General features: G+C 40.3%; 1 protein-coding gene across 4 annotated transcripts in view; it reads right to left on the bottom strand.

Moving 5' to 3' along the window:
* Positions 1–6,701: 6,701 nt before the first annotated feature.
* Positions 6,702–24,368, bottom strand: part of Ccdc25 (coiled-coil domain containing 25) — a 37,809-nt gene continuing 20,142 nt past the window's right edge. For 3 of the 4 annotated variants that reach the window (XM_076853530.1, XM_076853532.1, XM_076853531.2), the window contains 5 exons: positions 22,342–22,417; positions 17,402–17,505; positions 16,987–17,189; positions 9,252–9,297; positions 6,702–8,108 (listed from right to left, as the gene is read on the bottom strand). In XM_076853530.1, the coding sequence (XP_076709645.1) occupies positions 8,079–8,108; positions 9,252–9,297; positions 16,987–17,189; positions 17,402–17,505; positions 22,342–22,417 (459 nt within the window). In that variant the 3' untranslated portion in view covers positions 6,702–8,078. Of the gene's footprint in view, positions 8,109–9,251; positions 9,298–16,986; positions 17,190–17,401; positions 17,506–22,341; positions 22,418–24,368 lie in introns of those variants that run through there. The other variant, XM_076853533.1, reaches the window with a different exon arrangement.

Below are 24,368 nucleotides of genomic sequence, written 5' to 3'. Positions count from 1 at the left end.
AAACCTTGAGAGCCCAACTGCCACCACGGGCTTCCCACAAGCCTCTCAACCTCCCCCACTCCTCCTGCTCTTAAGGCTGATTGGCTGGGTCACGTGGACAGAGCCAAAAAAAGTCCCCCAGTGAGCAGCTCCGTAGTCTGAAAGGGCAGGGAAACAGCCCAATGAGCATCACCGCAGAGAAGCCAATCAGCTAGAAGTTGCTGGGGCCACTGTGAGCCAATCATCAGCTGGCAGCTGGAAGTTTGCTGGGGCCCCTTCGGCTGTGGCTCTCAACATCTCCCCCTCTCTGTTTGAACAACAAGCCTGTGGCTTAGGGACCGTGCCTGCCTTAGGTTGTCCAATAGTACATTTGGTCCTTACCCGTTATCAGATGAGCTGACCTCAAGGTGTCAGCCTCCTATCTTAGGTTGGTACCATTGCAATTGGATCTTACCCGTCACTGACTACCGGTCCAGTATATAGCCACACCTGTGAATAGGTCTTTGTACCAGCGGGGGGGGGGGGGGGGGTGTGTGAGGTTCTTTGCCTCATCTAAAACAGTAGAGGAAGGGGAAATCCTACCAGCATCTTCAAGGGATACTATAGCATTAACTATATACTGACTATTGGGAAATAAATTAAATACAGAATCTTTAAATATCACAAAAGCTTGTAATACTGCATTAAGCTCTACCTTTTGAGCTGATTGTTTGGGTACTAAAAATGTAAAAGTTTGATCAGGTGTAACTATTGCTGCTGTACCATTATTTGACCCATCAGTGAATATATTTGGAGCATTCATGATAGGTGTTTTTCTTGTCATTTTTGGAAAAATTACAGGATGCAATGACCAAAAAGACAATAAAGGATTAGATGGTAAGTGGTTATCAAATGAAACATTAGATTTGCACATGATTATTGCCCAAGTATTTAACTCATTAGCTAACTCATCAATTTGATTCATAGTATATAGAGTAATAATTTTATTGGATGAAATTCCAAACACTCCCTTTACTGCTTTTATTCCTTTGAGTATTAATTGTCCTACAGCCTCAGGATACCTAGTAAGAATAGTGTTAGGAGAATAAGATAAATCTATCCATAATAATGGACCTTCTTGCCAAAATAGTCCTGTAGGAATATTTTTTGTTGGTAGTACAATAAATAATAAAGGCAAACTTATATCAATTCTATCTAAATGCATATTTTCCATATATGTTTCAATGATTTTTAATGCCTTTCTTGCTTCAGGCGTTCCCATTCGGGGTGAATTTGGATCTGATGGATCTTTTAGGATATCAAATAAAGGTCCCAACTCTCCTGTTAGTATACCTAGATAAGGCCTTATCCAATTTATGTCTCCTAATAACCTTTGAAAGTCGTTAAGTGATTTTGCCCCAGCAAACTTCCAGCTGCCAGCTGATGATTGGCTCACAGTGGCCCCAGCAACTTCTAGCTGATTGGCTCCTCTCGGTGATGTTCATTGGGCTGTTTCCCCACCCTTTCAGACTCGGAGCTGCTCATTGGGGGACTTTTTTTGGCTCTCAACACCTTTAGAGTACAGATTCATGTAAATTGGATAAGTTTAACAATTCTAACTAGCCCTGAACCCCAGGAGGCTCTCTACGGAGTTAACAGAGGGCCTGAGGGGAGCAGGCAGCTGAAATGAGGGGCAGCCAGGTTGCCTCTCCCTTCAGTCCTGACAAGGGAGCTCCAGCCTCAGTTGTCTTGTTTTGATGCAAGTGAGGAAGAAAAACAGTCTGGGTAACTATGGTTTTGCAGTTTCACAAAGCACCAATCATGGGCACCACAAAACTTCTATCATGGCAGGAAAGGGACAAGACAGGGAGCAAATCTCCTTGGGATAGGAACAGGAACATGGACCTCTTTCTCCTTCTTGTGCAAAACAGGCTATATTTTCTAGTCATAGAAACCAAGAAAATTCCTTTGTGGATCAAATTTTAGTTTTGTTTATTTCCCACTGTTTCAGTCAATATTATGTTGATGTAACAAAATACCAAGACTGATTCCTTTATGGAGAAAATGGTTCATTTAGCTTACAGTTCTGAAGGTCCCAGATCATGATACCAGTTTCTGCTCAGCTCTGGTGAGGGCTGGCTAAATCACAAGGTGATGGCATCATAGCAGAGTGTATGGGAGAGAAAGAGATTACAAGGTGAGACTGGAAGCAAGAACCAACCAGGACCCATGAGAACTGCAGTAATCCTCTCTGAGCCAACAATCGAACCAGCTTTCACTGGGCCACACCTCTCCACATGGCCACATTGGAGACCAAGCTTCCAGCACAAAAGGTTTTTGGGTTAAAACTCAAACCACAGCACAGTCCTTCTATCCCTTTCCAGACTGCTCTAAAAGCAATTCTATTACACAGGAGAAATAGGTTCCAGTGCCCCACAGCACAGCAGGGTAACCACAGTTTACAATCACCTATGAGGAACTGGAAGAGAGGAGCTCAGAGGCTCTAAACATAAAGAAATGATACAGAAATGGAAATGCTAATTACTCTGATTCGATTAGTGCACATTTATAGTACACAGCATCCTAGAAGTAATACTACTGTGTTAATTTCAAAAAATTAAAAGAATAAAAGTAATTTTGTTTTTGAAATAAGCTATGTAAGCCTCATCAATGTTGAGTATATTAACCATAAAATAAAATTTTCAGGGTTTTGATGGATGCCACACTGTGAAAGCTAAGGACTTCACAACTGAAGGTAGTCTGGCAAGACTGGGCTGGTGAAAGGGCACTGCACAGTGCTCCCAATAGTATTTTATCTTTTTTAAGTCTGTAGCTTCAATCCATTGACCTTGGACTGTCTTCACCATGGGTCAAGAAGGTTCTGTCTCTGCCACCTAGGAGATCCCAGTTCTCTTAACTCATAAGCAAATGTGAACTTTCTCCATGTAAAGCAAACTGCTGAGTAGAAACCAAAACACTAGCAGGAGCCTGGGCAGTGAGGCCTCTGGGCAGGATGTGAAATGTCAGGCCATTTCTCTGTTTTTACTGCAGTGGTTACTAGTTGGGGCTGATGTGAGGGGGAAACACAATACTGCCTTTGGAGAATTTCCTTTTTTCCAGCCTTAAATATTGACTCCCACGCACCTGGTTTGAGAACTAGAGAAATCTACATGGATTTCTAAAATAAGCATTCACTTCCCCAGTTGCCATTTCTCAGCTGTCCACAAATGCAGAAAATGCTGAGTCAGTGCCAATCAGGGCATGCCAGCACAGGGACCAGTTCTTCTTTCATGTGGTTCTAGTGCAGACCTACAGTCACCACCACTAAGGTGGAGAGCTTGGAGTTCCTGCACAGCCATGAAATCAGAGACTAAATTACATGATCAGTGTGAGACAGAGGTATGGATAGCCATAAGCTGGGCTAGATGGCATTAGACAGGTATTGTATTTGTAGTAGACTGGCAAGTCCAACCAGTTTATACCCAGATCTCTACATTGTTCTGTATGAAAAATTCTGATTTTAATCTACATTTGCCTTATATTTTACTCACTCAAGTCCCAGAATTCTAGTAGCTAAGGCAGCTAAAACAAAAGAGTCTAGGAGTTGGTCCTGCCTAGAAAGAAATAACTCAAGTCCTTCATCAATTAAATTCTTAACAGAATTTAAATACAGGGCTGGGGCTGCAGCAGAGAGCTACAGTACTTGTCTGGTCATGGGCTTAAATATGCTTTTATTGGTGGGGGGAAAAAAAGAAATCTCAATACCTCCCAACAAACACCAAGTAACATTAGAGTGAGCTTGGTAAAAAAGGGGGAAATCTAATACACAGAACACTGTCCAGAGTCCTATATTCCAGGGAATCCATTCCAGTGAGTCTTCACACCTGCACCCTCATCCGGCTGCTATATTTTTAGCTATTTGTCCCCTAAAGGTTCGTCTGCTAGATGCTTGGTTTTGCTAATGAGGTGGTAGAACTTTTGTGGTGGGGCCTAATGGAAGGTAATTAGGTCACAGGGACTCTACCCTCATGAATGCATTAGTGCCTCTCAAGGGAGTTGGTTATGAGAACAGGTTGTGGTAAGACCAACCACTTGCTTGGCCTCTCCAGCACCCCCAGGTGTTTCCCAAGCTGTGATGCAGGGGGGCACTCACCAAGACACCAGCACCATGCTGTTGAGACCCCCCCCACCAGGCACCAGAACTCAAATAAACCTCTTTAACATATGAAGTACCCAGCCTCAAGTATTTTGCTAGAGAAACAGGAAATGGACTGATAAACCAGACAAAATTTCAGACAGACCCCTAAAAATTTTGGGAGGGGGAAATGGGCAAATTTAAGCTCCAAAAATATGTTTTAAACAAATACCATCACCTTTTAGTTCTAGCTTCTTCCTGGAATTTATGGGTGATCTTCCCCTATCTCTGCTTTGGACCTCTCCTCCTGCTAAGGAACAAGTGACTGTCTGAAAGGCATCCTTCATTACACACAGCACAAAAACCTCCTTTTCCCTACGCGCCTAAAATCAGTATGCACATCCTATTAGCAAGATGAGTACTGGAGGACAAGCGCAATGGGAAATCCCAAACACACATGGTTCTACTCAAACTACAAGCTTTTATGTTTTAGGCATCACTTATCCATGCCACACTGTCTGTGGTTGGCACCGTATCATTTTAAAATGACAGAATGCACAGAAAACTCTCCTGCCCATGCTGGCCTCCCTTATGACTAGCAGAACAGAGCTCTCTGTGGAGCTGGAATGGGAACTTGCTCAGGCCACAGCCAAACTGTTCTCTTTCCTGAGTTACTGCAGACTCACTGGAGCAATGTGGATCCAGATTGACATTGAGCCTGGAATGTAAGTTTCTGACTTTATACTTTTGATTATAGTTTGATCTGTTTTTATAGACCACTTTAAAATCAAAAGTTCACCCACTCATATGATCATTCTGAAATAGGAACTTGTTATTCACATGCTGTACTTGAAACCAAAGAAAAAGCAGGCTTCAATATGATGACTCCAGGAGAAATTGGAAAGTTGTTCCATGTCTCTGCTTTGCTACCCAGCTCAGTTTTCCATAAACTAACTGCTCCAGCTCAGAAAACAAGAACTTCCCCACTCAGACAGTTGTAAAGTGGGACAGCTTTGGTCTTAAATTGGAGGCAGGAACTGAGTTCTTTCTAATTTTGCTTATGTGTGGCTCATGCCATCCTTCCTAAATGGGTGGAACTACTGGCACTGAACAATTACAAGACTCACTAGAATGAGTTTTTAGAAAGAGTTAAAATACAACAAAACACAAAAAGACACTGAAGGGGTTCAACTAAAGCCAATCCCCTATTCTGCCAATGTCAAAATCCTTGATATTTTGATAAACTTTCCAGTATCTGTTCCAACTGTGATCAACTTCGCTTGCCCAAGGACAAAGATGGGTAAGAAACATCAAGTCTAAAGCTATCCAAATACAACAACAGAGCAGTTTGTGAAGTTAATTAAACCACAATACAACCTTCACCTGCATGAAGCTCAGACTGGTGAAACTGCAGACGGAGTTGGCAAAGGGACTCAGACCCACAGAGAACCTCTAGGATGCATGGATTTCATCAAGGGCACAGTTCATAAAAACAGCAACAATTTGGAATTTTCCCATCGAATGTTCAAGAAATATGCCAACAGCAAGAACTGAGATGACTTCAGGGCCAAAAGTCTGACCTATTAGCAGCAAACATATGTCCTCAAGGGAAAGGTCCTTAGCCAGGCAAGGAAGCGTAACCCTTTTCCTGGCTATTTCAGAAGCTGAGGCAAAAGGATTACAAGTTAGAGTTCAGACTGTGCAATTTAGGGTGACCCTGTCTCAAAATAAAGGGGTTGGGGATACAGCTCAGTGCATTCAATCCCCAGGATTCCCACATCCATCCCCCCACCCATCCCCCGCCCACAAAGCCAGATGCAGGCGCATGTGCCTGTAATTCCAGCAACTTAAGAAGCTGAGGCAGGAGGAATTTAAGTACGAGGTTAGCATCACCAGCTTAGTGAGGCCCTAAGAACTTGGTAAGACCCTGTCTCAAAATAAAAAGGGCTGGGGATGTGGCACAGTGGTTAAGAACCCATTGGTTCAATCACTAAGAAAGAAAAGAATACTTGCTTTTCCCTGGGACCAAGACAATGGGGAGAAAAAAAGGCAGAGACAGAGGGAAAGGGGAATCAGCAGGTAACAGCTAAAGAGGTAAGGACCAGAAATTCAACTCAGAATTCAGAAGAGGCCCTATAAGCCAAGAGTCCCACTGTTGAAAAATTGGACTCCAACACCTCTATTAAAGAGAACTCCTCAGAGGCTCCACCTGCATATGTTGTAGTGTGAGGCAGAGGGGCACTGCAGAGGCATAGGGCTGACAGCAACACTGGAGGCACAGTCTTATCTGAGGTGCTTGAGGCCATGTTCAGAGTGCTGTTGTGACCAGCCAGAGGCCTAAGGATGGTGGAGCATAGCCACCAGTGCACTCAAACCAGAGTGTCTGAGAAAGGCCATCTCTTCTGACCCACCAGCAGCTGGGAGCCACAAACATTTACCCATGGAGGAGGATACCCTTACAGAACTTGCCAGAATCAGCCTGACGAGCCAGGGCTTCAGCTTAAGTGGTAGAGTTCTTGCCTGAAACACTTAATAAATGGTTTTTTGTTTTGTTTTTACAGAAAATCAACCTCAAAATCAACATGCTGATTTTATAACAAGCAAGTCCTTCCAGATTAAAAAAAAAAATACTTTATTATAATTTTTTAATCACAGAACTCCAGTCTAAAACATTAGACACACATGCCCACACACTGACCTCTGGTATTTTCATACCCCTCAAAATCTGGCCAATGAGTTATGCCTCAGGAATTTTCCAGATCAAGCCCATACACCAACTTAGAATAAAAGAAAATGTCTTCTGGTTTTACCCACACTTCCAAAGTGCTAGGCAGCTACAAGGTTTGCTGAAAGTCACTTTTGACGAATTAGAATAACAGCACCAGGCAGGGTTCTGGGTGTTACAATCTTCAAGCGGGGGTCTTGCAGGCTCTTTCGCTGTTTTGTCTTGTCACTCCCTTCAGGGATTGCCTTACACGTGGCAATAAAAATGTATCTTCTGGTCAGAATCACAATGGGTAGCAAGTGCTTCAGCTGAGTAGTAATGTTACCTAAGTTAGGAGCCTGTAACTGAGAGATCCAATCTCAAGGGTTAAAACTCAAAAATAATTATTATTTCAAGGTAAGGACATAAATTACTTGGCTGGCTAGGAAAATGCTTGATAATTCAATGTGTACTTTTGCTTCATCTTGAATTTCAAGACAAAAATCAGGTAACCTGTATCTCCCACTCAGTTCACAGAGCACCCTCTGGTCCCCCTCAGCGCGGAGAAATGGAGCCTAGAGGTTGTTGCACCTGAAGCTTGGATTACTTGGTGCTCAGGCAAGGTGCACGAGGCAAAACCTGATTTAGACCAACTATTTCTTTCAATATGATGCGACGAAGATGAAGGCCCTCACTTAGGAGCCGGGACAAGCTGAGAACCACTACACTAACAGACAACATGCAGGAATGAAAATGTTGAAGCCAGCAATCTTTTGAAATATCATTATCACTTTCAAAACTCTGCTTTTCTAATCAGGAAATTGGGAGTGGGAGAATCTTGGCCTGAATTGCCCACCAACACATTCTTCTTAACAGAAGTGAAGGTATTTTAGGCTATGAAAAGCATTTCAAGACATCTGTTTTCAGGGATGAACCACAGCCACAAAAATACTCTTCAGAGTTGGTTTACTCTAAAGTCTATCTCAAGAACAAGGGCAGTCAGCTCTCACAAGGTACTGAGACGTGTTCTGGCAAAAATATTTTTGTTTTCCTAAAGTTATATATGCTGTCTTCAAGTTCAACTATAATATATATATATATATATATATCTCTGTTCTTTTTTTGTCAGCAAAAAAAGGGATTTTTAAAACTCCAAAATTAATAATATTTGTGTAGAATGAAGGCAGAATTTTGGTTGTTGTTTATAATTTAGAACATAGATGAAATCACAAGGTCCGCAAAGTTCTCTGCATTCACAGCTTTCAGAATCCTTTTCTCCTTTCACATGAACTCATCTGAATCATTGCCATCCTACAAGAAACAAAAAAGTGAAACCATAAAATCCTCAAAAATAAACAACTCAACATTTAAAATTTACAATTAATTTTAATCCATTTAAATTTAAATAATATATGACATTAGAGGCTACTGCATTGGATGACACAGATCTAAAGCATGTTTTTTTTTTTAAAAAATTATATTATAATACTCAGAATATCCAAAATACAACTAGTTGGTTTCATTTTCTGCAAAGACTGTTCAGTAACTGTTCAGACAGCATAAGTTATGCTATCTCTCTGGACACTTTAACCCAAATTTTGAGGAATGCAGTCCTCAAGAACAAGGTCTGATGAAGTTCCAATAAAATAATTAGATGTGGATGTTAAGAGAATCCTTTTAGTATTATGCTATCATCACTTTTTGTAACTTGGGCTACAATGAAAGATCTGAGGGTCAGTACTTTTATTTTTAATTAAGATGATAATTTTATTTACTCAATTACACTATAAAATCTATAATCATATTAATTGAAAACATTAATAAATAAAGGCACTTTTGCAGTCCTGCAAATAGAAAAAAGAGGAAAGAAAAAAAAAGATATGCCCCCCCAAAACCCATGTGTTATGCTGCTGAGAAGTAGTAGAATATTTAAGAGGTAGCACCTCATGAGAGGAAGCTAGAACACCAAGGGTGTGTCCCTGAAAGGGATGTTGGAATCCTAGGCCCCTTTGCTTGCTCCACCACTCACTCTACCATTAAGTACTTGTTGCCCCACCACAGGCCCAAAAGCAATGGTGCCAACCAATCATGAACTGAAACTTCCAAAAACATATGGATCAAAATAAACCTTTTTACTGTTTAGGTTGATTATCTCAAATATTTTGTTATAGTACTAGACAGCTGATTAATAATCCTATAATCTAGTAGACCTATACTTCACAGTAGGTAAGGTATAACAATCTCTTTTAATGAGGTAACCTATTTAAAAACAAAACATGAGAAGGTCTATAGGGAAGGAGGGGAAATGATTAATAGAATCCAACTCAAGTGAGCATACTAGTTGTCACTCACAGTGAGAAATTTGCAACACTAAAAAAATACTTACAACACCTTATTACAAACCCATAGTGAATTATTTTAAGACACATATAAGTGGAAATAACTTCAACATACCTGATTTGAAGACATGTTCTCAACCTTCATTAGTGATGAATAGCTCCTAGAAGAAAACATTAAAATAAGGTTATTGAGCTGATGAGATTTTACGAACACTTACCACATAACCAAGCACTGCCAAAGGGCTTCAGGCGAAACAAAACAGTTATTAGATATAATTCTTGTCCTCAACAAGAGTGCAACATTAAAAGATAAGTGTATGAACAATAAATAAGATGGAACAGTACTTCAGTTTACCAAGAGCTTTCTCACTTGTTTCATGTTTTCACTTCCACACTCTGAAGTAGATAGCATTACTCCTATCCCTTAGAGGGGGAGATTCTTCTATGGCCAAGATCATTTGTGATTCACTGCCAAAGTCCAGACTGTAAATGCTACAAGAATACAAAGGAGAGAACACACAGTGTGGGAAGGAACTGTCAGGGTACCCTTCACAGCTGAGGCAAGTCTGACAAGTAGGTAGGTTGAATGAGAGGGCATTTCAGATCCAGAGACTGGGATGAGCCAAGGCAAAGAGGTGCTATTTATAATGACGTGTCGAAGCTGAAATTGACTTGAGTGGAATCTGGAAATAAAGCAGTGGCAAATCAGGCCAGACAGAGGGGCCCAATTATGTTGACCTAGTTGTGTGAGTAAACATGACGTGATTAGCAAGAGGACATATATGAAATTGAGCATAGGATCGACATAAAAAGATTCAACAAGTATTTAAGGAGAAATAAACTATCACAAAAAGGTCACCAGGGAAAGTGTTAATATATAATACCAGTTTTTAAAAAAGGAATCTATAGGAAACAGAGTGGCTGGAGGGGAGGTTAAGGCAAGAAGACCAATTAACAATATAAGTATCTGTCATTTACTAAATATCCTTTTTTCGTAGGAAATTAGTTAAATTTCATTAGGAAATAAAGTTAAGTGCTTCATAAATCAGCGCTAAACCCACAACCACATTATAAGGCAGCAGTATTATACGGAATCAGAGGCAGGAAAGATGAAGATGGGCTTTGAGCCCAGGTCTGCCTCCTAAACTTCCACTCCTACCATCACATCCAGCCTACTGCTACCTGAAACTGATGGCATGATCTACTGTGGTAACAGCTACAGCAGCAAGAGAGAGAAACAGGAGAGGAATGAATGATTTGAAAAAAGGGTGATTTGAAAAAAGGATGCTGCAAATGAGAGCAATGAGAAGATGTGCTTGATCTGAGACAGGCTGCACCTCATCTGAAGTGATGGTGTTGACACAAGTCAACACAACTTGCAGACAGTGAAAACTGAAAATCTGAAGGAAGGACGGGTTAAAAACATGGTTAAAGAGAACAAGCTGGGAGGCATCCAGAGAGATTAGTTGATGCTGTAGAATTCAATGGCTTCCATATGAATAATCAAAACAGGCAAGATCAACAAGTGCATAAAGACAAAGAGAAAGATACACAATTAAAAGAAAACATGGTTGGAGCAGAGCAGCTCAATCCTGGCTGCATTTAAATCACTGTGAAGATCAGAACATACTCAGTGAAAGGAAAGCAAGGAACCAGGAGACGGGCAAGTGGGAGATGAAAGATGGAGACCAGGCAGAGATACGCACAAGAGTTTGGTTTGTCAGAGCTGACAAATAAAGGCACATCTCTCCACAGATGGAGAAGAGGCCCTGAGATGTTTGGGTGTTCAACTTTTGTGGGGTAGGGGTTTGGAGTTGTAGTTGTGACACTATGGGATAGGCTCAGGGATGGTTGCATCAGAGCTGGGCAGGTGGGAATAGCATGGGATTGGCTTAGGTCGATGGCACCATGGGCTTTCCAAAGTCAAGGGGTTGTGTTCTTCTGGGATTGGCTTAGGGTTATGGTACCATGGGGTAGGTCAATAATGGGGTTGGGGAGAGTTTCGGTAAGAGTAAGCACAGGAAAGCAAACATTTAAGATGGCTGCTCGAATGTTAAATCAATACCCTATACCCAGGTGCTCAGCTGTGGGAATCTACAACCCAGCTGAAGAATCGCTGGTTAGATTTCACATCTATCTTAAAGTAACACACAAAGTCATTTTTCTAGGCCACACATTTACTCTGAGCTCCATCGCATTAATCCAAATGCCCCTCTGACATCTTTCTGGATGTCTCAAAGGTATCTTCAGATTCTTAAGTCTGTATCTAATTCATGGTCTGCATACCTACCCAAACAATTCTTGCCCATTGGTTCCTAACTCCAAGAATGACATTATTTTCTACTCCACTTCAAACCAAAAACGTAGGAGCCATTCTTAGCCCCTTCCCTCAACCCAACCTATAATCCAATCGTATCATTTTACCATTGCTCCTCTCCACTTCCTATCACCACCACAGTCCAAGATACCATCACCTGTGATTCCAACATCTGCCAGTGGCTTATGTCTGGCCTATCCACACCCACTCTGTTTCCTTTTATAATCAGATCAGTAAAGTGACCTTACCAAAAATTACTGTACTACCTATTATGGTTTGGATGTGAGGTGTCCCCCAAAAGCTCAAGGGTGAGCAATGCAAGGTTTAGAGGAGAAGTGATTGGATCATGAGATTCTTGACCCACTCAATGAATTAATCCTCTGATGGGATTAACCGGGTGGCCAGGTAGAGTGTGCCTGGAGAAGGTGGGCATTGGGGGTTATGCCTTTGGGATGTATATTTTGTCTGTGATATGTGGAGTCTCTCTCTGCTTCCTCTTCCCCCATGATGTTCTGCCTCACTTAAATCCCTGAAGAATGGAGCTGGCTGTCTATGGACCAAGACCTCTGAAACTCTGAGCCCTCAAATAAAATTTTCCTTCTCTACAATTGTTCTGATCAGGTCTTTTAGTCACAGTACAGAAAAGCCGACTAAAATACTATGCTTGCTTAAAATCTTTCAATGGTGTCACATGGCCAACAAGGCCCTCTGTGGAATGGTCCCTTGCTCCAAACCCCCTTTTACTCCTGCTACTCCAGAGATTTGGGACTTTGGTCCTGGGTTTTGCTTTGCTGCCTCCCACGGAGGATCTCTGCACTCAGACATGAGTTCCCTGGGTCTTGAGCACTCCTCCCAGCCCTTCTTAACTAGCTAACAGAGTTCTGATCTCAGCTTTAAGATCACTGTTTTAGGGACACTCATCTAGGTTATTTGTTCCTTCACAACATACTGACTCACTGTATATGCAAAGCACTGTTCCACACCAGGGGATGCAGCGATGCACATCACTTCTTGGATGGAGCTTATGATTCACAGGAAGAAGCAGCACACACAGTGTTGTTCACAGAAGGCAGCAGTAGTGCACACGAGACTCACAAAACGAAGCAAAAGCAGAGCAGTTGTGTCTTCATGATGCTAAATCACTCTTAATCAACAGCCTCAATGTTACCTCTTCTGCAAGTTGTCACTGATCTCATTCCACAAATCTATTTCTTCCCCATATCCTAGAAGCCTATAAAGGCTCCTTATCACCTACAACATATTTCTATCAAATGAAATCTTTTAAGTTACCCTACAATGTACTTAATTCTTCATTCTTTTACTTGACCCTGACTCCGGCTTTGCCAATCTGTTCATCCTTGCCTCAAAGGCAACATGGTATAGAATGGACTTCAGAATTACAGACTAGAGTTTGAATCCCTACTTTGTCACATATTATCCGAGACCCCTTGTTATGGTTTGGATAGAAAGTGTCCCCCGAAAAGCTCCTGTAGCAGTGCAGGAATGTTCAGAAGAGAAATGATTAAATCCTGAGAGCTGTAACCTGTTGGGTTAATTCATTTGATTGGATTAATAATCTGGATGGATTACTGGGTGGTAACTGTAGGTAGACAGGGGATGGCTAGAGTAAGAAACAGATCACTGGGGATGTGCCCGAGGGATATTTTGTCCTTGGCTTCTTGGGCAGACTCTTTCCCAGTTGCCATCAGCTAAGCAGCTCTTCTCCACACACTTCCACCAAGAAGTTCTGCTTCTTCTTGAGCCCAGATCAATGGAGTTGTCTGACCTTGGACTGAACCTCCAAAACCGTGAGCCCAAAATAATCTTTTGTTCCTTTAAGTTGTCCTTATCAGCTATTTTAGTCATAGTGACAAAGGGCTAACACTCTATTCACACATTAATCTCCTTGCTGAAGTAATCTGCCTGAAAACCAAGTTCTTGTCAATGTTCAAATTGATGTATTTACCAGTGATTTATCATTCAAATGGGTCCTGTATGTATTTCTCTCACGTCAATCTCTGGAGGCTTGAGTTCCAAATATGATCTCCCAGACTCCCAACTGTTAAACATGCCTATCTCAGGTGGCCACAATTCCCACCCTTTGACTGCTTCAAACTTTGATCTATTATTCACTCTCCAGTAATTAAGTTCCCCTGTCATTTCTTTCTTCTGGTCATGAGATGTACATGATAGGCTTGATTTTCAGGTTAAAAAATATCTGGTACAATAACACAAAAAAACATGTAAGCAAATACAAGATTAAAATAAAACAAGTAATAGACATGGAATTTGATCTCTTGGTTGGAAGATTCAAAAACAGAAATTCAAGTGATATTAGCACTACAAATGTATTAAACCGGAAAGGCAGAGGCTTAGAGGCTGTTGCCGGAACTCCCCAAAGCTGCAGAATAAAGCCTGCAAGCTGCAGCTCTGTACATGCCCAGCAGCGGTCCCCATGTTGTCACTTCCCATTCCTCCCAGCACTGCAGCACTCCTGCTCCCCACCATGTGCGGCACGTTACTGAGGCTGTTGGTGTGGTGTGTGTTTAACAGAAGTAAATACACCAATTATTTTTGGTTTTCTGAAGCCCATAAAGACTACCAAAAAATACAAGTGATTAGTGATTAAGTAAAAATGGGACTGATGAAATTTTAAGCAAGAATTTTACTCAATATGACTAAGAATCTACCTCCTCAAATTCATATACATATTTTAGATGTTGTTGATACCATGAAAGAAAGCCCAGAAGAGACAAAGACTGTTTTTAGTTGATGTATTCTTCCGTTTAATTTTCTGCCACTACTGAAACTAGTAAAATCATTAAATGCCCTAAATTTTAGGAGCATATACCTTAATTCAAAGAAGAAGAAGAAAAAAAGGAGTATATTTTTAGGCAAATTATAACATCTATAAATTAACTGATTTACATTGAATAAATACTACTTTAAAACTGAGTTAGATAGAGAGCACAAGAATATAAGAACGAGCCTGGCGTGGTGGTGCATGCCTGCAATACCAGTGGCTTGGGAGGCTGAGGCAGGAGGATCATGAGTTCAAAGCCAACTTCAACAAAAGCAAGGCGCTAAGCAACTCAGTGAGACCTTGTCTCTAAATACAAAATAGGGCTAGGGATGTGGCTCAGTGGTGGAATGTTCCTGAGTTCAATCCCCAGTTCCAAAAAGAAAAAAAAGACTATAACAACTTTTGAGGGTTAGAAAAATCAGACTGAGACCAACTCACTATGCGACCTTGAGCGAGTTACTCAATTGCTTCATAAACTGTTTCCTCTTCTATAAAATGCAGATTAACAAAAATATCTACCTGATAAATGGCACAATGCAATGAAGCATTTTTAGGACAACATTTGGCAGATGGTAAATTTTAAAGAATGTTTGCAATTCTTTCTTACTAAATGCTATAAATAAACTGACATCACATTTCTTTTTTTTAATTTTTATAGATGGACCTTTATTCATTTATGTGTTTATATGTGGTGCTGAGACTCGAACCCAGTGCCTCACACATGCTAGGCAAGCGTGCTACCACTGAGCCACAATCTCAGCCCACATCCATGTCTCTAAACACAATGATGGTAGACCTTAAAGGGCACAAAAAGTCATGTTTTCAATTTTCCCTATTCCAAACAAAGAACAAAAAGAATTAACTACTATAAATCCTGCATCACTCAGAATTCAAATGTTCTCTGCACTGATGGTGTTGATAATTTTTCTTTTACTCACAACACAAAGAAGACTCACAATTTTAAGCCATATAATACATTTAAATTTATTCATTAGTTTGATTCATGTTAGCAAATTATAACTCAGGATAACATTTCCAGAACTCTCCATTTTAAAATTCTATTTTAAATGAACCTCATCACCCTTTCTTAGCAGAACCCCCAACAGGAACACATGCAACTAATGAATAATGGCACATGATGGTAATACTACACTCTGATCCAATAACCTTTGTACGATTGCATGACACTCCAACTAACTAGGTAATGACATGGCAAGACAACTGATTTCTTATTTATACCATTCCCAAAGGCAACATATGTTCTCAATATCTTTTTATTTCTTTTTTTGGTATACCTATCACAAATAATACCTATGAAAAATCTACCAGTTCTATGACTAGATGTCACAAGATTGATGTCCCTTAACTAAGAAAAATGAGAGGACTATTTAGGAATAGAAGTATATATTTATATAGATTCAGTGTGATAGGCAGGATGACACCTCCCAGAAGGGCGAGGAGGCTGAGGCAGAGGATAGAAAGTTAGAGTCCAGCCTGAGCAACTTAGTGGGTCCTTACACAACTTAGTGAGACCCTGTGTCAAAATAACAAATATAAAGGACTGGTAATGTAACTCAGTGGTAGGGCACCCTGGGTTCAGTGCCCCTACTCCCTTCTCAATCCCTGTCTTACAATGTCCACATCCTAATCTCTAAAACCTTGTATGGCAATAGACTTTGTAAGTGTGACTAACAACCTTAAAGGGAGATTATCATGGATTATATGGGTGGTCCAATCTAGTTGCATCACTCCTTCAAACCAGAGAAAGCACTGATCAGAGAGGAAAAAGTGACATTGGCTTTGAAAATGGAAGAAGGGGCCATAAGCCATGGAATATGAGCAGCCTCTAGAAGGCAGAAGAGGAAGGAGATTTTCCTCTAGAGCCTCCGGAAAGGAATATAGCCCTTCACACCTTGACTTTGGCCCAGTGACAACTTCACTGGACTTCTGACCTATGCGATTATAAAGTAGTAAATGTAATTATGTGGCACCTTGCTACAGAACCAACAGAAAACTGATGTAGTCAGTATTCTCATGGCCTTGGTACTTCAAGAGCCAAAGTGTATTTTAACTGTTGTTTTAAAATGCAGACCATTGGAGCAGTCTCATCACTTTAGTTACTTTAAACTTTAAAAACATAGAAAAAAGTTTTAAAAAACAGTTTTCAGAGTTTCTAGAGCTGGCCTTTTGAGCCAAGACAACTTTATCTGAAATGCACAGAATCAATATTAAGTACTTCTTTTAGGGCTGGGGATGTAGCTCAGTGGTAAGAGTACTTGCTGACATGTGTGAAGCCCTGGGTTCAATCCCAGCACCAGCCCCCACCACCAAAAAAACCCCCAAACTTATAGCATCTTTTCCTCTTTGAAAAACTTACAAACTAAACTCTATAAAGAAAACCTATGATTGATTACTTAGTAAAATGTTATTTTATTTCATATACTCTCATATCCTACCTACCTCCATAAAATGACAATTCATTTGACCAACAAGTAAATTCATATGCTTTCACTCATTTAAAGTTCTGAGCTATACATCTTTCATCTACCAATTTTTCTTTCTTTTTTTGGATAATGAGATTGAACCCAGGGCCTTGTGCATTCGAGGCAAGTACTCAACCAACTGAGCTATATCCTCAGTCCTAATTTATCATTCTTAACCATTACTCCATGGTCAAAATCACAACAAACAATCTTTGAGGTCAGCATCAATGAGACATCTCTAACATACCTAAGTTCATCCATCTCCCTCTTCTTCTTCATTTCTTCTTTTTCTCTCCTTTTCATTTCCTGAATTTGGGCTTTTTTCTCATTTCTCTCTTCCCGGTCTCTGCTTTCCTTCTCTGCAGCTAGGTCTGGAAACCGCTCCAATTTGGTCTTTTCTAATCGGTTCAGTATCTCATTCACTTTTTTCTCCACCGTCATAACTTTTACCTGAGAGAGAGATAGGGGAAAGTACTGACTCTTTATTATTGTTCTTTTCTCCCAGAAGAGGGGTAAGGCTTTCCAGGGGTTTGGCAACCCAGTTTAACTCCCTTAGGAAACATGTATCATGCTCGGCCCTCAACAACAGTAGAGTCACGCAGAACAGGTGGGTATCCACTCCGTGTCAGGATGCGCCTCCTGCAGTGGTGCCAAACACTTACATCCTTCTGCCTGTGAAAGCCTATCTGCCCCACATCCATGTCAGCTGTTTTCTTCAGGTTAGACCACGGCGTATATACCACATTAACGTTGTTCATCTTGCAGCCTGCCAAGAGAGACTGTCTTCAACACGCAGGCAGGATGAGACTGAGCAAGGTACCCCCTCACCCACTGCAAACTGCCATTATCCAACCCAGGAAATGGCTTAGGATCAACAAGCCTCCCACTGTTTCAAACCACAAAATGCTTTAAAAAAATCACCCATAAAAGGCAAATGGTATTAAACAAAACACAACCATAAGTATTACCATGGTATACCATATATTTTATATACATACATTATATATACAAATAAAATGAGGTAATGACTATTTCAGTTTTTATTTCAGTCACTGAAAATCTAAGAAAATTATATATATATTACATACATACATACACACACTCCCTTCCCAATCCCTATCCCAGGATGTCCACATGCTAATCTCTAAAACCTTGTATGGTGATAGACTTTATTATATGATTAACAACCTTAAATAGGGAGATTATCATGGATTATATGGGTGGTCCAATCTAGTTGCATCATTCCTTCAAATCAAAGAAAGCAGTGATCAGAGAGGGAAAAGTGATATTGGCTTGGAATATTAGCAGCCTTGCTGCAGTCTGGCTGGGCACAAATCACGAGCCACTCAAGCAGGAACAAACTTTATTTCTGAACTCCACCAGAACACTCCATACATGCTCCCGGGAACTCTCCTGAACGCCACGCAGCTCCTCCAGGAACCAGCAACCGGAAATAATCCCTCCTCCAGCACATCCCCAACCAATGGGAACTCTCCGGGAATCCCTGCGAGAGCTCAAGCGGAACTGAAGGGAACTCCGCCAGAACTCAAAAGTCATCATCTTAATGGCTCGCTAGCATCACCTCTCAACCACTACTTCTGGCAAAAATGCCATGCATCATCCCGACTCGGCTGTGGCCCTCAACACAGCCTCTAGAAGGTAGAAAAGGAAAGAGATTCCTTTTACTAAACAAGGGTCCATGGATTAGATTCAAGGACTTGGGAAAACTTCCTAAAATAGGCAGTAAAATTTATCATGTGTATTTTTTTTTTTTTTTAAGAGAAGAAGACCCAAGTAAGTTTCCTCAGATTCTCAAAGGAGTCCTTGAGTCAGTAAAGGTTAGGAAGCAATACAAAGACATGGCCTGGGATTCCAGAGACCTGGACTCTATCCTGACAGTACCACAAACTAATTGTGCCACTTTGAGAAAGTCCCCATAGCTTTCTGAACCTCATCTGAAAATAACACCACCACCTCCACCACAGGGTGCCCTCTACCCCAGCAGCTCTGAGAATCACAGGGGATTCGCTGGTTTGCTGCTTTCCACCATCCTTCTACATCAGATAGCTGTAGACTTTACTGTTTAAATCCCTGTATTCATTGGAGAAAGCTAATGAACAGCACCTTACCAAGTGGTCAAAGTTAACATCACTGAAAATGGGGCAAAATGAAATCATGTTCTGCTTCACTGAAATGTGCAAAACTCTAACTGTTCAAAAATGCACACTGTAATTCTAATCAAGAGGGTACATCAGACAAATCCAAACTCTGGGAAACTATAGAACATTTCTACTCATTAAAAGTCAAAGTATTGATAGAAAAAGAGGTACCTCCAGATTCAGGAATTTTTAAGAGGCTAGATAAAAGAACAGTAGTAGAACCACTGACAAAACTTATATATGAACTATATATCAGAAAACAGTGGTTTGTTTTCAGTACTGGGATTGAATTCAGGGCCTTGCACATGCTAGGCAACTGTCCTACCACTTAGCTATACCCCCAGCCCTTTTTTATTTTGAAGGGTCTCATTAAGTTGCCCAATCAGCCTTGAACTTGCAACCCTCCTGCCTCAGCCTTCTGAGTAACTGGGATTACAGGTGTACAACACACCACACCCTGCCAGATAACAGTATGCTATCCATGTTAAATTCCCTGAATTTGATCACTGTAATGCAGTTACTTAAGATGATGTCCTTGGCCTGGCTTTCTTTCTCTCTTTCCCTCTCTCTCTCCCTCTTTCTTTTTGGTACCAGGATCGAAGCTGGGTGTTTAACCACTGAGCCACATCCCTAGCCCTTTTAAATATATTAGTAGAGACAGGGTCTCCCTGAGTTGCTTAGGGCCTTGCTATTTGCTGAGGCTGGCTTTTGAATCCATGACCCTACAGCCTCAGCCTCCTGAGTCGTTGGGATTATAGGAGTGCACCATCACAGGTGGTAATGTCCTTGGTCTTAAGAGTTACATGTTGAAGGGTCATAATGTCTGTAATTTTCCTTCAGATGGCCCAGCTATAAAGTTAATGATGAGCTGAGTGCAGTTGCACACACATGTAATCCCAGCAACTTGAGAGGCTGAGGCAAAAGAAACACAAGTGTGAGGCCAGCCTCAGCAACTTAGCAAGACTCCATTGTAAAATACAATTAAAAGAGTTGGGAATATAGGTCAGTAATAGCATGCCTCTGACTTCAACCCACAGTACCACCAAAATTAAAAAAAAAAAAATAGTTGATGATAAGAATGATATACATAAAAAGCAAATAAATATGCAAAATTTAAAAACTGGTGAATCTAGGTGAAGAGCATATGGGCTAGATATGTTTTCTGGTTGTATTTTTCTTGCAACTTTTCTGTAGTTTTGAAGATTTCTTTCAAAATAAAAAGTTAAAAAAAAAAAAGAATCTCCATGTGCAAGGCATATGATACAAACAGGGGTCAGACAACAGACCTGACTTCTGAGACCCTAAAAAGGGGGAGATAAGTACATAAATAACTCCAAGGCTACCCAGAGCTGAAGAGGGGATAGGTATCACCACAAAGGTACCCAGAGCTCCAGGCTGACAAAAGACTCAAGTCAGTCAGCCTCACAACAGAGCAGAACTCTGAGATCTTTGACAAATTTCTTATTACTCTGTAAGGTCAGCTCTCTCACCTGCAACATAAAAGTGATATCATCAAGCTCAATAAGGTTGATAAATAATTTGTCAAGTTTCAGCACAGGGTCAGTCCTGTAACTAATACTCCATCAATGATTATATTATTTACTACACCTACAGGGGGCGGGTCTTAAACCTTAACTGGGATCTGCTGGTGTGATACTGAGGAAGACAGATGTCTAAGGAGTACAGAGGAAACAACAAAAGCAAAGGCAGGAGGGTGGAAAATAGCAACTAGGCTGGATGCCATCTTGAGCCTGCACTGAATTGTATAGGCAAGGGGAGTCACAAAAACTTTCTAACTTTTGGGAAGTTTCATCTGGTAAGATTTGCAAGGTGATACAGAATGAGCTGACCTATGGTTCTAGACCTAGAACTCAGAACGGGTTAATTCTATAGTAACAAACAAGTTTAAACCCCACTCCCGTGGCAATTATCCAGGGAGGAAATATTGTAACTACACAGTGTCACAAGTGGAGTATCCTCAGCAGATCTTATAGCAAAGACCATTTCTTCATTCCTTAGCAGAACTGAATTATGAAAGGGGCTTAGGTTCTTTCTCTGCTAGGTGAACTATCACCATGGAAGACTGAGGAGGAGACAGAAGAGTAATTCAGTGTCATGACCCTACCTTCCTTTGTTTTCTCTATAACTAGTGAACTATAAAGATTCTAAGAAAAAAGAGGATGAGCCAAGAATACGGAGTCCACAGAACGTTTTTGAACAAAGGTGCATCTGCTAGCCAGGGGCATGGGAGGGACAAGAATTTGTGAAGAAGGTTAGAATAGAGGGAAAAGGTAATGCCTGTTTCAATTTTTATTTCAGTCACTAAAAATCTAAGAAAATTCCATTCTCATAAAAAATAGAATGTCCTCAAACTCATTATAATTTGTTGATTTATGGAGTTGAAATCAGTGGCTCCACAAGGAAGAAATTCTACCCTCTTTGACCAAGTAGCTAATTTGTTATTAGGGTTGTCCAAGTTAAGATTCAAGAAACATAGACTCAGTGATGGGGAAGGGAGATGGTTGCACAGCTCTTGTCCTATAATCGCCATCCCCTGGTCCCTTTACCAGCTATACAACTGCCCCATGTTTATCTTTTACCCAAACTGTATTTCTGTCCACATCGCTCAATTTCATATCAAACCGAAGTTACCTCTACCCTATCCCCTATCTAGGTATATGTCCCACACCTAAAATCTTATTAACTAGCTTAAACATTCTCAGCAATCCACCCTCTCCCAGCTCCCCCTCCTAACTGCAACCCTTACCCCAATAATCTTTTTTTTTTTTTTTTGGGGGGGGGGTGGCGAGAGGTCTTTACTATTACATTAAATGTTATATGGTAGAAATAAAACAAGTACCAAGCACAGTACTCCAGGCCATTCCTAAAACATTTAGGATAACTGTCCCCAACAAATGCTACAAAAAGCTTTGTAAAAATAGTGATATTCAGGGATCATTCCAGAACAACTAAGATTCTTGCAACTGACTTGGAGAAAGGAAAAAAATATGTAAGAGGAGGAGGAAAAAAAGAAAAAGTAGGAAAATATCATTTAGAGATTCTAGTTTCAGAATCTAATAACAAATGATTAAAACAAATATCCACCTTAAAAATAAAGCCAAAAGACACATCTCTCTTGCTTAGCTATCAACATTACCAAATTTCCAAGTCTTTTTACAAATAATCTTAGGCGTAGGCAGGTCCAAACGTCCTACTTTCTATTTAAGGTAAGGAAAAGAGCTGACTTGAAACAGTGAAAATTTGAAGGGCAGGGAGATAAACTTTTAGTTCTTTGACAGAGAGCAAAACTGCCACCCACTATGAAGATATAATCTGCTAGTCCTCTGATGCAAACCAAAGTCAACTGCATGTTCTTTAAGATGTAATCTATTTCAGACACAGAAAGTCAATGCCAATTCAAAAAATACCTTAGGAAAACTGACCTTGAATGCTATTGGCCTTCACAAGGTGGGCACAGTCCATCAGCACTTCCTTTGGAATGTCTTCTATTTTTTCTCCCTGAAACACAAAAGTAATCAAATGGTCCATTCCCTTGCTTCTGACAGATACTATAGCACTTAAACAGTATTTCTGCCTTGCTTGCTAAGCTTGAGTTTATTACAAGTAGGGGCTCTTCAATTACATTACAGAACACTGAAAAGCAAAGTAAATTTTCTATGTCCATCATGGGAATATTTATTTAAATTAAGAGAAAGCAGTAATATGGAAAAAAATAAATCACAGTTATATCAAAACATTAACTGTAATTATTTCTGAGTAATATCTGCTCTCTTCTTATTCTTCTGGAAACCGTGTGGAAAAGGTGCCTATTTTTTAAAATTATTATTATTTTTATTGGTTCTACTTAGTTGTACATGACAGCTGAATGCATTTCAATTCATTGTACACAAATGGAGCACAACATTTCAATTCTCTGGTGGTACATGGTATAGAGGTGCACCATTCGTGCAATCATACATGTACCTAGGGTAATGATCTCCATCTCATTCCACCATCTTTCCTACCCCTATAACTCCTCCCCACCCTTGCCTTTGCCCAATCCAAAGTTCCTCCGTTCTTCCCATGCCCCACCCCTATCACAAATCAGCATCTACTAACCAGAAAAAATATTTGGCCTTTAGTTTTTTGGGATTGGCTTACTTCACTTAGCATAATATTCTCCAACTCCATCCATTTACCTGCAAATGCCATAATTTTACTCTCCTTCAATGCTGAGTAATAATCCATTGTGTATATATACTACAGTTTGCTATAAACATTGGTGTGGCTATGTCACTATAGTATGCTGATTTTAAGCCCTTACGTATAGACCAAGGAGAGGGATAGCTGGGTTAAATGGTGGTTCCATTCCAAGTTTTCTGAGGAATCTCCACACTGCTTTCCAAAAGGGTTGCACCAATTTGCAGTCCCACCAGCAATGTATGAGTGTACCTTTTCCCCCAAATCCTCTCCAACACTTATTATTGCTTGTATTCTTGATTAACTGCCATTCTGACTGGAGTGAGATGAAATCTCTTCACCTCAATGATTGTTTCCTTTGCTGAGGAGAGGCTTTTCAGTTTGAATCCATCTCATTTATTGATTCTTAATTTTATTTCTTGCACTTTTGGAGTCTTTTTAAGGAAGTTAGGACCTCATTTCATTTGCATTTCTCTAATTACTAATGATGTTGAACACTTTTTAATATATTTGTTGATCACTTGTATATCTTCTTCAGAGAAGTGTCTGTTCGGTTCCTTAGCCTATTTATTGATTGGATTGTCTTTTTTTTTTTTTTTTTTTTGGGCATTAAGTCTTTTGAGTTCTTTATATCCTGGAGATTAGTGCTCTACTGATGTGCGTGTGGTAAAAATTTGCTCCAAAATGTAAGCTCTCTCTTCACCTCATAGATTGTTTCCTTTGCTGAGGAGAGTTTTTTTTTAGTTTGAATCCATCCCATTTATTGATTCTTGATTTTATTTCTTGCACTTTTGGAATCTTTTTAAGGAAGTTAGGACCTAATCTGACATGATGGAGATTTGGGCCTACTTTTTCTTCTACTAGGCACAGGGTCTCTGGTTAATTCCTATGTCCTTAATCCATTTTGAGTTTTGTGCATGGTGAGAAATAGAGGTTTAATTTCATTTTGCTACATATGGATTTCCAGTTTTCCTAGCACCATTTGTTGAAGGGGCTATCCTTTCTCCAATGTATGTTTTTGGCACCTTTGTCTAGTATGAGATAACTGTATTTATGTGGATTTGACTCTGTGTACCATTCTGTACACAGAGAAGACATTCCAAAGGAAGTTTGTACCATTTAAGGGCTGTAGTATCTGTCAGCAGCAAGGGAATTGACCATTTGATTACTTTTGTGTTTCAGGAAGAGAAAATAGAAGACATTCCAAAGGAAGTCTGTACCATTCTATTCTGTATCATTGGTCTACATGTCTATTTTGGTACCAACACCG

This window comes from Callospermophilus lateralis, chromosome 4 (assembly GCF_048772815.1).
Source record: "Callospermophilus lateralis isolate mCalLat2 chromosome 4, mCalLat2.hap1, whole genome shotgun sequence".
In the NCBI taxonomy this organism is placed as follows: Eukaryota; Metazoa; Chordata; class Mammalia; order Rodentia; family Sciuridae; genus Callospermophilus; species Callospermophilus lateralis.
The sequence above is the reverse complement of the archived record's forward strand: the minus strand, read 5'-3'. Positions and strand labels throughout refer to the sequence as shown.